The sequence below is a fragment of the Pinus tabuliformis genome, chromosome 7 (genome assembly GCF_031772625.1).
Source record: "Pinus tabuliformis cultivar Carrire ecotype Pingquan chromosome 7, CPIR1, whole genome shotgun sequence".
Taxonomy (NCBI): domain Eukaryota; kingdom Viridiplantae; phylum Streptophyta; class Pinopsida; order Pinales; family Pinaceae; genus Pinus; species Pinus tabuliformis.
Window position 1 is genome coordinate 15,396,319 of NC_142293.1, and position 14,509 is coordinate 15,410,827.

The following is a 14,509-nucleotide window of genomic DNA, read 5'->3' on the forward strand; positions in this document are numbered from 1 at the left end:
GAAGCCAAATTTCATCACTGAATTGGAATTTGTGATCTACCCGATGTTTTTCGTGCCTTGCTTTGTACTTTCCTTGTTTCTTTTCCAGTTGTTATTGAACTGTTTGGTGTACCAATTGGATTTGTTCAATGAACCTTTTTGCTTTGTCTATGTCACTATGACTATTAATAGAAACATCCTTTTTACCAAGATGATACAACACATTATGATGCAAATGGTAAACAAATTCCTCTACTTGATTCCTTTGAATCAAACTTGAATGCACATCTTGAAAGTATGTATTTTGTTGATTATAACTTTCATGCAAAACAAAACGATGCTTGAGGAAAGTAGTTACACAAACAATAGCCCTAGAAAGTATATCAACAAACATGTTGCTTATACCTTTCTTATTCCTTTTGACCAAGTGTAATAGAAGAATGAAACCCATCCAATGAAAGTTCCTTTGTCACTGAAACTTAATCACTGCACCATTGAAAACTTCAGAATGAAATGAAATGGATTTACCATGTTTCATAAGGACTATGCCCATGGCATAGTCGCATACATCAACCTGAAACTCAAATGACTTTTTCAAATCTAGAAGAGCAAGTATAAGGGTTGAACTAATATTTTGTCTCAAAGAATCAAATGCCTCTTGTTGTTTATCTCCCCACTAGAGGACCTTTTGAACCACTGTCAATGAATGTATTAACACTCTGTAATTTTTGAGGTTTCTAAAGAAACTACAAAGGTGATCTAAAATGGATTTTAGATAGACTTCTAAGTCTAAGTGTTCCTCGCAGAGGAAAATGAAAGTCCAAGGATGCTCCTGGAAATAGTCCCATTTTGTAGATCTCTTCATTCTGAATCCACTGCAACTTGAATGGGCTAAAATAGACTTTAGATGCAGAAGTTATTGCAAAAAGAAGTTTGCCTTTGTCCTTTGAAAATGAGGCAAAAACTCCTAAAAATGGGCTTAAGGCCTTAATAAAGGGAGCAACCCTATATATATATATATATATATATATATATATATATATATATATATAGATATATATATATATGGGGTTTCATTATCGCATCGGAAAAACCCAAGTTTTATGTTAAACAACTGCGGCCTTTTAAAACAGCGACAGTGATCAGTGCAAGTTAATGAGGGTCGTTGATCAAATGCGTAGATCAACGATCCAAATCAACCACCATATCGCATCAAACAATAGTTAAACCGTTTGCATGTTGGGTACCTGCTGACCGTAGGATCTGGAGGCTGCATCATCCGACGGATATCAGGTGCAAAGATAATCGAGCGTTAATGCAAGGAGCAGACTCGAACTTTTATGGATTGGGAGTTTATAAACTCCATTGGGTCTGTAAGGATCATTAAGAGTCGGGCAAGTTGTCTGCTCGAAATCAACGCGGACTGTCAAATCTACTGCGTGTAGATCAACGAAGGAGGACTGTCCCTTAGCTTTGTTTGAGCGAGGAAGATCTCAGTGGTCGATCTAGTGGCAGAAGACCAACCGCCGAGCTCTAATCACATTGCAACACGGCCAAAGGGAGACTTACCAGGGACTTGAGACCTTGTGACATATGATATGCCAATGCACCGATAGACGATAAGGCCAATCGGAGATCGAGGATCGGGGAGGACATGCGACATACGATAAAGCTAGACCCGAAAGGGTTTATGAATGCGAATATATATATCTTGGGTTCCGATATGAAGCCATTTGTCGGGTTTTTTGTGTATTTAGGGTTCTTCTATTATAAACCCAAATATAAAGGAACTCGTGGCCTGTGACTTGCGATAGCGATATAAAAGCGGACCTGACGGAATTGTAGGGTGGATTCAATAATATTTGAAGTCCGATAGAAAGCATTTTGGCAGATTTTTTAGCGTTTCTGTGTATTTCTTTGCATAAACAAAGAAATGAATTTTTGGGGATTTCAAACGTGCCAATGGTCCTTTCCATTTAAAAATAGGTGGCCACCATACTTGAAGGTTTTCCACAATGATTTTTTAATGATCAGAGGGGATTTGAACGAACAGAGGTCGGGAGCTAGAGAGCTCGAAAGGGGAAACGAACAGACAAGCGCCAATAAGCTGAAAAGCCACTCAATATCAGAGGTAGAGGAGACAGTGGCTAAGACAGAGAAAAAGCTGAAGGCAGAGCAGCCGAGGGAGTCTTGGAGTCGCTTGGAGGTCAAGTGTAAAAACCAGAGAGCTGAAAGTTTCCAAGTTATTCGCTTAGAGGTCAAGCGGACTGCTGAAAGCTCACAAAGCCAGAGCCGAGAGCCAGAGCGAACCGAGAGCTTCAGAGCCAGGGATGAGATGGTGTTATAAGCCCATTGTGTTCTGTGTAAACTAGTAGAGTTGAGCTTCGAGCTTGTAAAAGAACTGCTGCCATAATCTCAGAGAGCCTAGTTGAGTTGACTAGAGCTCAAGGAGATGTAGCCCAAGAGTTTTGGGTGAACTCCAAATTAATATTGTTGTTATGTGTGTTGTTTTATTGCTGCATCTACCTGCTATGCATGTGTTGCTTATTTGTTGCTTTACTCACTACCATCTGTATTTTATATCAGCATAAGCAAGTGAACTTAAACCACATAACCAGTGTTAAAACAAACATAAGCATACACCGATTTTCAAGCATTTTTAATTTTTCCTTTGGTTAATCATAATATCTTGGGAATATTTAAGCTTTGGAAGTGAGAGAGGTTCTTGTAAGTTTGAGAAGAAGCCTTTAGTGCCCCATTTTCAGATCAAAATGTAACCACAAAACCACTTTGGACGTTGGGATCTAGCCCTGCCAGCTTCAGAGAGAGATCTCTCTGTCAGATTTAGATTTTTTGGTTTTGGATATTATGCTAGTTATTAGAGTTCAAAGTTTGGTTTGAATTGTATGGTTGATTGATGTCTAGATTACCATTGGGCTATGAAGTCTGTTACTTAAAATATGGATCTATTTTAGTATTTTATAGATAGATTTCACGGGGCGAGGTAGCCAAACTAATTGGATTATTTAATTTTAAATGAAATGAATAAAAAGAAGAAAAATGATTTCCATTAAGTAAAGAGAAATTAATAACTCTTTTGATTAATATTAGTTGAAAACATTAAAATTATTCAAAGCCAAAAACAGAGTGTACATCTAAACAAATTCGGTTCTTCAACTTTTTATTGAATAATTTAGATTAAGAAACACATGAGTATGGTAAACAAAGAAATATAAACACATAAAACGATAGAGTCACTTTGCCAACAATTTGACACAAGAATCCTATGAATGATCTTTTTGTATCACTGATAAGTCCACTGAGGCTTGAAGAATATACAATAGCTTTCTTCTGTACAAAAACAAACCCACAATACTTCAAAACGAGAAGTATTTATAAGTTTATTTACTAAATATCCTATCAAAACTGGACAGGGTATAATTTAGGAATTTCTAAACTGAACATATCTCTAATTTACAAAAATATAGGAAAATTCAAACTACTTGGGTTGTTGGCACTATAGTTGTGGAATCTATGTTGAGGTAGCCTTTGACTTGACTTTTGTTGCGTTGTTTGTTTGGCTCGCTGCAAAAGAATTGCTTGTTTACTCAAGTAACTTGCATAACTTTTCCCACCTTTCTTCACTCGGAATTGACAATTTAAGTAACCTCCTATAAATTTCATCTACCTCTGTATATTTTGCAAAGATGGGCTTAGTAATGAAAATGTATTTGACTTCATGCTAAATGTAGAAATCAAATTATAATGCTTGTAAGAATGCTTTCCTTGTTATAGTCCCCTTTATTCCTGCAAATTTGGTGTTGTCCCTACCAATAACCATCAATTTATGGGTGTAATCAGGCAATGTCATTAACATGTCATTCAACACCAGCAAACCTGGAAGTCCCTTTTGATTGAGGACCTTAAGCTTGTTAAAAAATCTTTGGACACCAGTCTCCAGAACCTGACACTTCTTCTTTAACTACAACATAAGATTTCTTTTGGTTAATACTTTCTTAATTTCCAATATGGTCTTGGTTCTGTCTTCTATTTGCAGTTCTTCCAACTCATATCTGTTTTTAGAATTCAGAAATTTGATGAGATTTGTGGCTTCAGTTGGCTTGTCTCCCAACTTTCCTCTAATTTCCTGAATGGCTTCTTTGGATTTCTGAATCAACTCCTTCTGCTAAAAAATGATCTGTATCAATGGCTAGATCTCTGTCATTGATTGGTTGATATCTATCCATATATTCTCCTTAGCCTGAGCTAAGGTATGAGCCATGGAAGATTCCTTTTCCATTTGTTGTATCCTTTGCATCAATCTCTAGGATTTATGTATCTCTGTTGATTGAGAATTTTCAATTCTTTCTTTCTGTTCCTATAGAATCTTGACCTATGCTTGTAGTTTCTTGATTTCCTCCCCTTGTAAAGACATGTCTTCCATGGCTTTTACCAGTTTATTTGGGTCATCAGAAGTTTGTGCAGGGGGTATTATAGGTGTAGAAACTCTCACTGTGGTTGTTGTAGCTGTTGTTGTTGTAGTTGATGTAGAAGCTCCTATTTGCACTATGGTTGCAAGGGGTACTGCATCAAGTGGGATAATAGCTAGTTATGCACTCTGTTCTTTCTCTTTGATCATCTTGTCCATTTCTGCTTCCATGTCCCTTATCTGTGCATTTTTCTCCATAATTAATCTGAGCATATCTTATTTTTGGCTCTCTGTTTCCCCTACTTATTTTGCTTGAGGATCCTTGGTTGCTGACATTTTTAATTGTTTTCTAAGTGTTGTTATGTCAACATTCTTCTTCTTGATTATTTCTGTTATCACTAAAAATTCTGTTGACTAAATTGTTCAGACTAGCTAAGGACAAAGTGTTTCAGCAGCGCATGAATCCTTTAGCAGTTTCGCAGCGCAACCTGTTTTAGTGATTTCGTAGCGAAAACACTGACCTTGCACTGGCTGCGCTGCGAAAATGGGAAATGACAGATATTTAAGGTGAATTGATGGAAACACTGCAGGAAACGAGGTTTATCAAACTGTTATATGTGGGCCTGTACTCCATTGAAGGAAGAGGATGATATGGTTCGTTTGCAATATGCATATTCTCATTGTTGTCACTTCATTGTTTCTGGCAAACGCTGGGGTTATAGCTTATGAGATTTCTGATTATATTGTCACTTCATACTGAGGAGATCATGGGACCTGTATTATTCCTTGCAGACTTGCCGTTGTCTACATATGCTTTGAAGGGGAACATTCCAGTGGTAGTTCTACTTTCTCACAGCTATTGTGGCAGGTTCTCATGATCACCAACGAAGGTCCATCAAAACTCTGTTTTATACCCAAGTCTCAAAATCGTGGTCCTTTTCGAAACCAATGCTCGATCAGAATCGGTTTATGAGAAGGTTGTCTTTGCAGCTCTTTATGACACATGGAAAGTTTCTGAGGGAGGATATATTGCTAATGTACATGTGCTGAGTGTTAATTAACTATTAGAATCGACTCTGGACACGGCATGTGGCAAGTAGTATATTCACCTCGACTACTCATGTACCTTACACCCAAATGACAAGCCAGCATGAAGCTCTTGTAACTTTCCTTTTTCCCTTTTACCAACGATTACACTTGTCAGGCTACATATTATCCTCGCCATCCTTTCAGTGTGTTGTCCGCTACCCGAATTCTTCAAAATCCAACTGGAATTGAAAACCGACTTCATAGAAGAAATCAAGAAACTAGGGCTCAACCGAGACTCTAGAGCGTTCACAGGCTTGAATCACTGTTTCGTGCATCAGTTGGAATTCTTTCTGGCATTTCGTGTGGAAGTTTTCTTCACTGCATTCGATTTCTTTGTTCGTTGTGATCGCAGCAGAAAAAGAATGGGGAAGTGGAGACTGGTGATCCATCAAAGTTACATCAAGAAAGCGAAGAAGCGGGAGAAGGGGCATGTCATAGTTCAGCAGAGTCTCGAGGAACTTGTCGAGGATATGACCAAATTTCAGGACTTTGTGCATTGGCCCTCATACCGGCGCCCCCCTGCATTACAAAGTGCTTCCTTTCCATAGAGTTATCAAAGGTTTTATAATACAAGGTGGAGACATTTCAGTTCAAAATGGTACAGGGGGTGAATCAATATATGGATTAAAGTTTGATGATGAAAACGTTCAACTGAAACATGAGTGCAGAGGAATGTTGTCAATGGAAAACTCTGGACCTAATACAAATGTCTCTCAATTTTTCATCACAACAACAAGGACTTCCCATCTGGATGGAAAGCGTGTTGTCTTTGGGAAGGTAATTAAAGGCATGGGAGTTGTGCGTGGCAATGAGCATACTCCCACAGAAAGTAGTGACCGCCCTTCTCTAGATGTGGTAATTTCAGATTGTGGGGAGATCCAGAAGGATCAGATGATGGAATAGATAATTTCTTCAAAGATGGAGATTTGTATCCAGACTGGCCAGTTGATCTTGATGAGAAATCTGCAGAAAATTTCATGGTGGATGAATGCAGTAGATTCTGCGAAATGTTTTGGGAATGAAAATTACAAGAAAGGGGATTATAAGATGGCTTTAAGAAAATACAGAAAGGCATTGCGCTATCTTGACATTTGCTGGGAGAAAGAAGGCCGTGATGAAGTTGATATAAATGATGAAGTGCACTACCTGATTCGAGATCTGGTGATGCATATGCATGAACAGGAGCAAGACCTAAAGAATAACATTATTGGTTTTCTTACCAACATATCGGTCCCTGGAGCAGCAGTGACTGTTTGAACCAATAGAATGACATATGAATAAAGTTGCATCACCAAAGGTTGAACGGATCACTGTATAGGTCCTTCTATTGGTTCTGTTTGTTGCTTGTCGTTAGAATTCATGTTGGGTTTTCATTAGTGGCTGTTTGGAGGACACTGACATGAATACAGTCATCAATTACAACTACAGGATACCAATCATATTCATAAGCAGAGCTATGATTTTATGATGTTCGATCTTCTTTAAAATGATGATGATGATGGATCAATGATAATGCGGCAGTACATGACATCATTACAACACCCATACTACAACTGCAATGAAATTAAGTGAAAGTTATGTTTTGCAAGAACCTGTACCAGCCCCAGTGTTATGCAGAATATAGTAATGTTGTAAAGAGGAGGTTCAGTAATGAAGACTGTGAAGTGGAGCGAGCCCTGGTTTTGTAGGCCTGGGGAAGTAGATCAAGATAAGAAAATCAGAGTGTTACCTTCCTCAAGCCACATTCTAGGATGTGTTTCAAGGTCCACGTTCTTCATAGTAGCATTGATATTGAACAAGTAACAAGAGAAACTACAGGTCAATTTGTTTTCTTTCTATTGAAAGTTGCAGCTTTAGAGGTGGTACGAAGGACTTCTGAAGCAAAATTTCCAGTAGTATGGAGGGGTATACAAGGACTTGGGTTGCTTAAATGCCCACCTTTTAGCTGGTTGCAGAGGTGGACTCCATTCAGACTTCTTGCTAAGAGCACACAGGAATTCTCAAGGCCAGTGTTGTTTTTTTTTTTTTTTTCAATTGCTACCACATTTCTGGGTCAGTCCAAGGATTGTGACTTGTCTGCAGATTCTCAAGCAAATCATTTACCAACTACAGATTCATTTGCTACGGAACAAATAGAGGTTGTTAACAGCAGTTTCGTAGCGCGCTACGAAACTGCTGTAGGTGGTGATTTTAAACGCAGAGCATCTATTGTGATACTGTGAGCGAGATTTGTGGGAGAGAGACATCTGTCTATCAATATCACCTACAGCACATCAGAAACATGGCAGCATTCCATACCTGGGGTTATTAAAAGAGCTGGGACATGTTGCTGAACTTTCGAAGGATGGTAGGACACAGGGACCTTAAAAATAGGTGTTTTGATTCTGATGATAAATGATCCATCAACGCTAACAGGTATCCAAAGTCAGCGTTCCTTGCATCTTTAGCTCAGCTATCTCAGCCTAACTGAAGGAGGACAGGTGTCAAGGATCCAAGAAGAATCAAGCATACGAGGAGAATGGAATTAGTGTTTTAGTTTGATTAGGATTTTGTGTAATTACAGTTCAGCACTTTGTAATTAATGAATTAGTTAAATAGCATGTAGGAGTAGTTAATAGGGCCTTCGAGCTCGCTCTAGAGAGGGAAGAATGTATTCCTATAAATGGATCAAATTAGGATGTAATAGGGGTTGGAGATTTTATACAAAAACAGAGTTTTATTTGGGCCAATGTAAAAGACTTATTACAGTAATAGTAAAACAGCTGTTGTTTCTTCTCAAGATTCTCAATGGATTATATTGTTCAAATGTGATGGTGGTTTATTCTCTTAATGTTCTTTTACAGCCTTGTTACAGCATAATCACTCAGAATTCATGTTTAATGCTCTGACTTCCTGTATGCTTGGCACGCTGTGGTTTATGTAAAGTATGTTTGAACATCTGATGCAAAGAGCCTTGACTTCCATGAAATGACTGTGCTTTTGTTTACTAAATGTGTGAGACTCCATAGCCCAATGAAGACTAATTTGATATGTGTCCAACCAGCTTTGTTTTCATAAATGTGTGAAGAGTTAGCCATCTGTTGTTGTGATTGATTTTTATCAAAAGTCTGTGAGAGAGCCCTCTCTGACTAAGGAGGCTAATCCTTAGTCTAAAGTCTGGTTGAAAGAGTTACATGAAATCTTGCTTGGCTGCAGCCCTTAGTACTGATTTTGTGATAACATTTTGGTGCGTCTGCCGGGAGTCGAATGATTACTCATTCCCGAAGTTTTAAGATTGAATTTCTGAAGGTAGCAGGAGTTCAAAGTGGTTTTCGAGGCTGCAAAACTACCTTGGCGACTCCATTGTTGAAGAATTCGAAATTCATAGGTTCATGGTGATTCCACTGGAGTTATGAAGGACCCAGAAGCTGCCATTCTTAGTTCAAGGTATGCATGCATAGATTTCTCAGGAATTCATGGTTTCCCAAATCATTGTCCCAAAGATGCATATTTTCTAAGGAATGGTCCCAAATTCAACGGAGAAGATTTGAGTTTAACCTTGAAGCATATATCAGATTTTTGTGAATTTTTAGAGCTTCTTAGAGTTAAACATGAGGATGTTTGTATAAGGTTATTCTATGATTCACTTCAAGGGAAATGCAAACAGTGGGTTGAATGCTTTCCTGCCAAATCCATTAAGTCATTTCAAGACCTTTGGCTCATGTTTTTGGAGGAATGGATAGATAGGTCAGAGTTGGTGGCAGACTCTCCCTCAGTTGCAGATTTTAAGCAATGGAATAATGATTATAGCAAAGAAGAAACAAATGAAAATTTTTCTTTGTCCTTGTCCTCATATCTAAAATCCTTTGACTACAAGGCAGAGGATAAGATGAAATTTTTTGATGAATTTGTCAAAGACATTGAGAAAGAAATTGAAGGTTTAGAAGGACAAATTCAGGCATACAGTTTTCATGATCATGATCATTATTCTCAGAAGTTTTCTATGGCAGAACGCAAGGAGACTATGCTGGTTCCTTTCTCTTTCACGATTGAGGAACTGAACACTGTGGTTGAAGATCAGTTTGCACAGCTGGAAAGTTACAAGGAAAAACAAGCTGATCATGTGTTCTGGGATCCTATAGCTGATTACATGGAAGAGTTTTACTCTCCAGTGTTTCAGTTTTCCTATAAAGATCAGAGGCAGTTTCAGTGGCAGCGGTCATCACACTGTCAGATTGGCTCTGAACTCCAATGCGGTCAAAGAAATCAAATATCAGATAAAGCAGAGGATTGGCTACATTGGAAATTTCATATTGATTGAGCAGAAGGAAATTGAAATTGTTAGGGTAGGTAGGTAGGTAAATTGCAAATAAGCTCAAGGTTGACTGAGCATTTATTTTTCAGTAGATGTAGTTTTCTTTCTCCTACAGTCATGCTGGTCAGGCAAATTTCTGTTTGTCAAATAAATTTTATAAGGCACTGGAACTGCAGGTTCTTAGTGTACCACAAGGGCACACTATCCCAAGTGGAGCCACTGTTATCACTAAAAATTCTGTTGACTAAATTGTTCAGACTAGCTAAGGACAAAGTGTTTCAGCAGCGCATGAATCCTTTAGCAGTTTCGCAGCGCAACCTGTTTTAGTGATTTCGTAGCGAAAACACTAACCTTGCACTGGCTGCGCTGCGAAATTGGGAAATGACAGATATTTAAGGTGAATTGATGGAAACACTGCAGGAAACGAGGTTTATCAAACTGTTATATGTGGGCCTGTACTCCATTGAAGGAAGAGGATGATATGGTTCGTTTGCAATATGCATATTCTCATTGTTGTCACTTCATTGTTTCTGGCAAACGCTGGGGTTATAGCTTATGAGATTTCTGATTATATTGTCACTTCATACTGAGGAGATCATGGGACCTGTATTATTCCTTGCAGACTTGCCATTGTCTGCATATGCTTTGAAGGGGAACATTCCAGTGGTAGTTCTACTTTCTCACAGCTGTTGTGGCAGGTTCTCATGATCACCAACGGAGGTCCATCAAAACTCTGTTTTATACCCAAGTCTCAAAATCGTGGTCCTTTTTGAAACCAATGCTCGATCAGAATCGGTTTATGAGAAGGTTGTCTTTGCAGCTCTTTATGACACATGGCAAGTTTCTGAGGGAGGATATATTGCTAATGTACATGTGCTGAGTGTTAATTAACTATTAGAATCGACTCTGGACACGGCATGTGGCAAGTAGTATATTCACCTCGACTACTCATGTACCTTACACCCAAATGACAAGCCAGCGTGAAGCTCTTGTAACTTTCCTTTTTCCCTTTTACCAACGATTACACTTGTCAGGCTACATATTATCCTCGCCATCCTTTCAGTGTGTTGTCCGCTACCCGAATTCTTCAAAATCCAACTGGAATTGAAAACTGACTTCACAGAAGAAATCAAGAAACTAGGGCTCAACCGAGACTCTAGAGCGTTCACAGGCTTGAATCACTGTTTCGTGCATCAGTTGGAATTCTTTCTGGCATTTCGTGTGGAAGTTTTCTTCACTGCATTCGATTTCTTTGTTCGTTGTGATCGCAGCAGAAAAAGAATGGGGAAGTGGAGACTGGTGATCCATCAAAGTTACATCAAGAAAGCGGAGAAGCGGGAGAAGGGGCATGTCATAGTTCAGCAGAGTCTCGAGGAACTTGTCGAGGATATGACCAAATTTCAGGACTTTGTGCATTGGCCCTCATACCGGCGCCCCCCTGCATTACAAAGTGCTTCCTTTCCATAGAGTTATCAAAGGTTTTATAATACAAGGTGGAGACATTTCAGTTCAAAATGGTACAGGGGGTGAATCAATATATGGATTAAAGTTTGATGATGAAAACGTTCAACTGAAACATGAGCGCAGAGGAATGTTGTCAATGGCAAACTCTGGACCTAATACAAATGTCTCTCAATTTTTCATCACAACAACAAGGACTTCCCATCTGGATGGAAAGCGTGTTGTCTTTGGGAAGGTAATTAAAGGCATGGGAGTTGTGCGTGGCAATGAGCATACTCCCACAGAAAGTAGTGACCGCCCTTCTCTAGATGTGGTAATTTCAGATTGTGGGGAGATCCCAGAAGGATCAGATGATGGAATAGCTAATTTCTTCAAAGATGGAGATTTGTATCCAGACTGGCCAGCTGATCTTGATGAGAAATCTGCAGAAATTTCATGGTGGATGAATGCAGTAGATTCTGCGAAATGTTTTGGGAATGAAAATTACAAGAAAGGGGATTATAAGATGGCTTTAAGAAAATACAGAAAGGCATTGCGCTATCTTGACATTTGCTGGGAGAAAAAAGGTCGTGATGAAGTTGATATAAATGATGAAGTGCACTACCTGATTCGAGATCTGGTGATGCATATGCATGAACAGGAGCAAGACCTAAAGAATAACATTATTTGTTTTCTTACCAACATATCGGTCCCTGGAGCAGCAGTGACTGTTTGAACCAATAGAATGACATATGAATAAAGTTGCATCACCAAAGGTTGAACGAATCACTGTATAGGTCCTTCTATTGGTTCTGTTTGTTGCTTGTCGTTAGAATTCATGTTGGGTTTTCATTAGTGGCTGTTTGGAGGACACTGACATGAATACAGTCATCAATTACAACTACAGGATACCAATCATATTCATAAGCAGAGCTATGATTTTATGATGTTCGATCTTCTTTAAAATGATGATGATGATGGATCAATGATAATGCGGCAGTACATGACATCATTACAACACCCATACTACAACTGCAATGAAATTAAGTGAAAGTTATGTTTTGCAAGAACCTGTACCAGCCCCAGTGTTATGCAGAATATAGTAATGTTGTAAAGAGGAGGTTCAGTAATGAAGACTGTGAAGTGGAGCGAGCCCTGGTTTTGTAGGCCTGGGGAAGTAGATCAAGATAAGAAAATCAGAGTGTTACCTTCCTCATGCCACATTCTAGGATGTGTTTCAAGGTCCACGTTCTTCATAGTAGCATTGATATTGAACAAGTAACAAGAGAAACTACAGGTCAATTTGTTTTCTTTCTATTGAAAGTTGCAGCTTTAGAGGTGGTACGAAGGACTTCTGAAGAAAAATTTCCAGTAGTATGGAGGGGTATACAAGGACTTGGGTTGCTTAAATGCCCACCTTTTAGCTGGTTGCAGAGGTGGACTCCATTCAGACTTCTTGCTAAGAGCACACAGGAATTCTCAAGGCCAGTGTTGTTTTTTTTTTTTTTTTCAATTGCTACCACATTTCTGGGTCAGTCGAAGGATTTTGACTTGTCTGCAGATTCTCAAGCAAATCATTTACCAACTACAGATTCATTTGCTACGGAACAAATAGAGGTTGTTAACAGCAGTTTCGTAGCGCGCTACGAAACTGCTGTAGGTGGTGATTTTAAACGCAGAGCAGCTATTGTGATACTGTGAGCGAGATTTGTGGGAGAGAGACATCTGTCTATCAATATCACCTACAGCACATCAGAAACATGGCAGCATTCCATACCTGGGGTTATTAAAAGAGCTGGGACATGTTGCTGAACTTTCGAAGGATGGTAGGAGACAGGGACCTTAAAAATAGGTGTTTTGATCCTGATGATAAATGATCCATCAGCGCTAACAGGTATCCAAAGTCAGCGTTCCTTGCATCTTTAGCTCAGCTATCTCAGCCTAACTGAAGGAGGACAGCTGTCAAGGATCCAAGAAGAATCAAGCATACGAGGAGAATGGAATTAGTGTTTTAGTTTGATTAGGATTTTGTGTAATTACAGTTCAGCACTTTGTAATTAATGAATTAGTTAAATAGCATGTAGGAGTAGTTAATAGGGCCTTCGAGCTCACTCTAGAGAGGGAAGAATGTATTCCTATAAATGGATCAAATTAGGATGTAATAGGGGTTGGAGATTTTATACAAAAACAGAGTTTTATTTGGGCCAATGTAAAAGACTTATTACAGTAATAGTAAAACAGCTGTTGTTTCTTCTCAAGATTCTCAATGGATTATATTGTTCAAATGTGATGGTGGTTTATTCTCTTAATGTTCTTTTACAGCCTTGTTACAGCATAATCACTCAGAATTCATGTTTAATGCTCTGACTTCCTGTATACTTGGCAAGCTGTGGTTTATGTAAAGTATGTTTGAACATCTGATGCAAAGAGCGTTGACTTTCATGAAATGACTGTGCTTTTGTTTACTAAATGTGTGAGACTCCATAGCCCAATGAAGACTAATTTGATATGTGTCCAACCAGCTTTGTTTTCATAAATGTGTGAAGAGTTAGCCATCTGTTGTTGTGATTGATTTTTATCAAAAGTCTGTGAGAGAGCCCTCTCTGACTAAGGAGGCTAATCCTTAGTCTAAAGTCTGGTTGAAAGAGTTACATGAAATCTTGCTTGGTTGCAGCCCTTAGTACTGATTTTGTGATAACAATTTCTTCTGCTTCTTTAGCATTACTTAGGTAATATCCTATCTTAATGACCAAGTCTTCCAAGGATTTTACCTTATTATCTTTTGCTAAAGAATAAGACTTTCCAACTTCAATTGGGATTGAATATTAGTAGGGGACACCTGCAGTTTGGAAGCAGTCATTGTAGTTTATCAATGTGGAATAGATCATCTCCCTAGTCTGCCTGTGCATGTCCATTTGATCTACAGGATGGACATCCTTTGTATCAAATTCAAATGTAGTATGCTTGTGGCCTATTGCAGATTGAGGGTTGAGGACCTGTGCCCGCAAGAATGCCATCTGCGTTCTTCCCTTCTCAATGTCAAAGGATGACAAAAGCTTATGCTGTGTAGAGGATGTTTGTTTATGAAATTGGTCATAAGTGTTGACCTTGAGAAGCTCATTCCTACGTTTTATTTCCTTAAACTTGTCAAAGATACTATTTTCACTTTGCCCTTGGACCAGTTCTAATGTTTGAGATGTATCTGGAATTTCTTGTGAAATTCAAGAGAACGAAGATCCTGTAAATATGTTATCCCTTGCTGAAAACAGTGGAGTCTT

At 38.7% G+C, this 14,509-nt stretch overlaps 1 protein-coding gene across 1 annotated transcript; it reads left to right on the plus strand.

Moving 5' to 3' along the window:
• Positions 1–6,178: 6,178 nt before the first annotated feature.
• Positions 6,179–11,967, plus strand: LOC149244903 (peptidyl-prolyl cis-trans isomerase CYP40-like). The gene is made up of 4 exons (XM_089436540.1): positions 6,179–6,352; positions 6,467–6,658; positions 11,020–11,090; positions 11,196–11,967. Exons 1-4 carry the CDS (start codon positions 6,179–6,181, stop codon positions 11,965–11,967), a joined length of 1,209 nt encoding a protein of 402 aa, XP_089292666.1.
• Positions 11,968–14,509: the final 2,542 nt, after the last annotated feature.

What these genes read in the sequence shown, in the direction of transcription:
- LOC149244903 (XM_089436540.1), top strand. Translation starts at nt 6,179, where the DNA reads ATGGAAAACTCTGGACCTAATACAAATGTCTCTCAATTTTTCATCACA. An exon ending in ACCGCCCTTCTCTAGATGTG is followed by an intron (nt 6,353 to 6,466) that starts GTAATTTCAGAT and finishes AGAAATCTGCAG; the next exon opens with AAAATTTCATGGTGGATGAA. An exon ending in ACTACCTGATTCGAGATCTG is followed by an intron (nt 6,659 to 11,019) that starts GTGATGCATATG and finishes TTCGTGTGGAAG; the next exon opens with TTTTCTTCACTGCATTCGAT.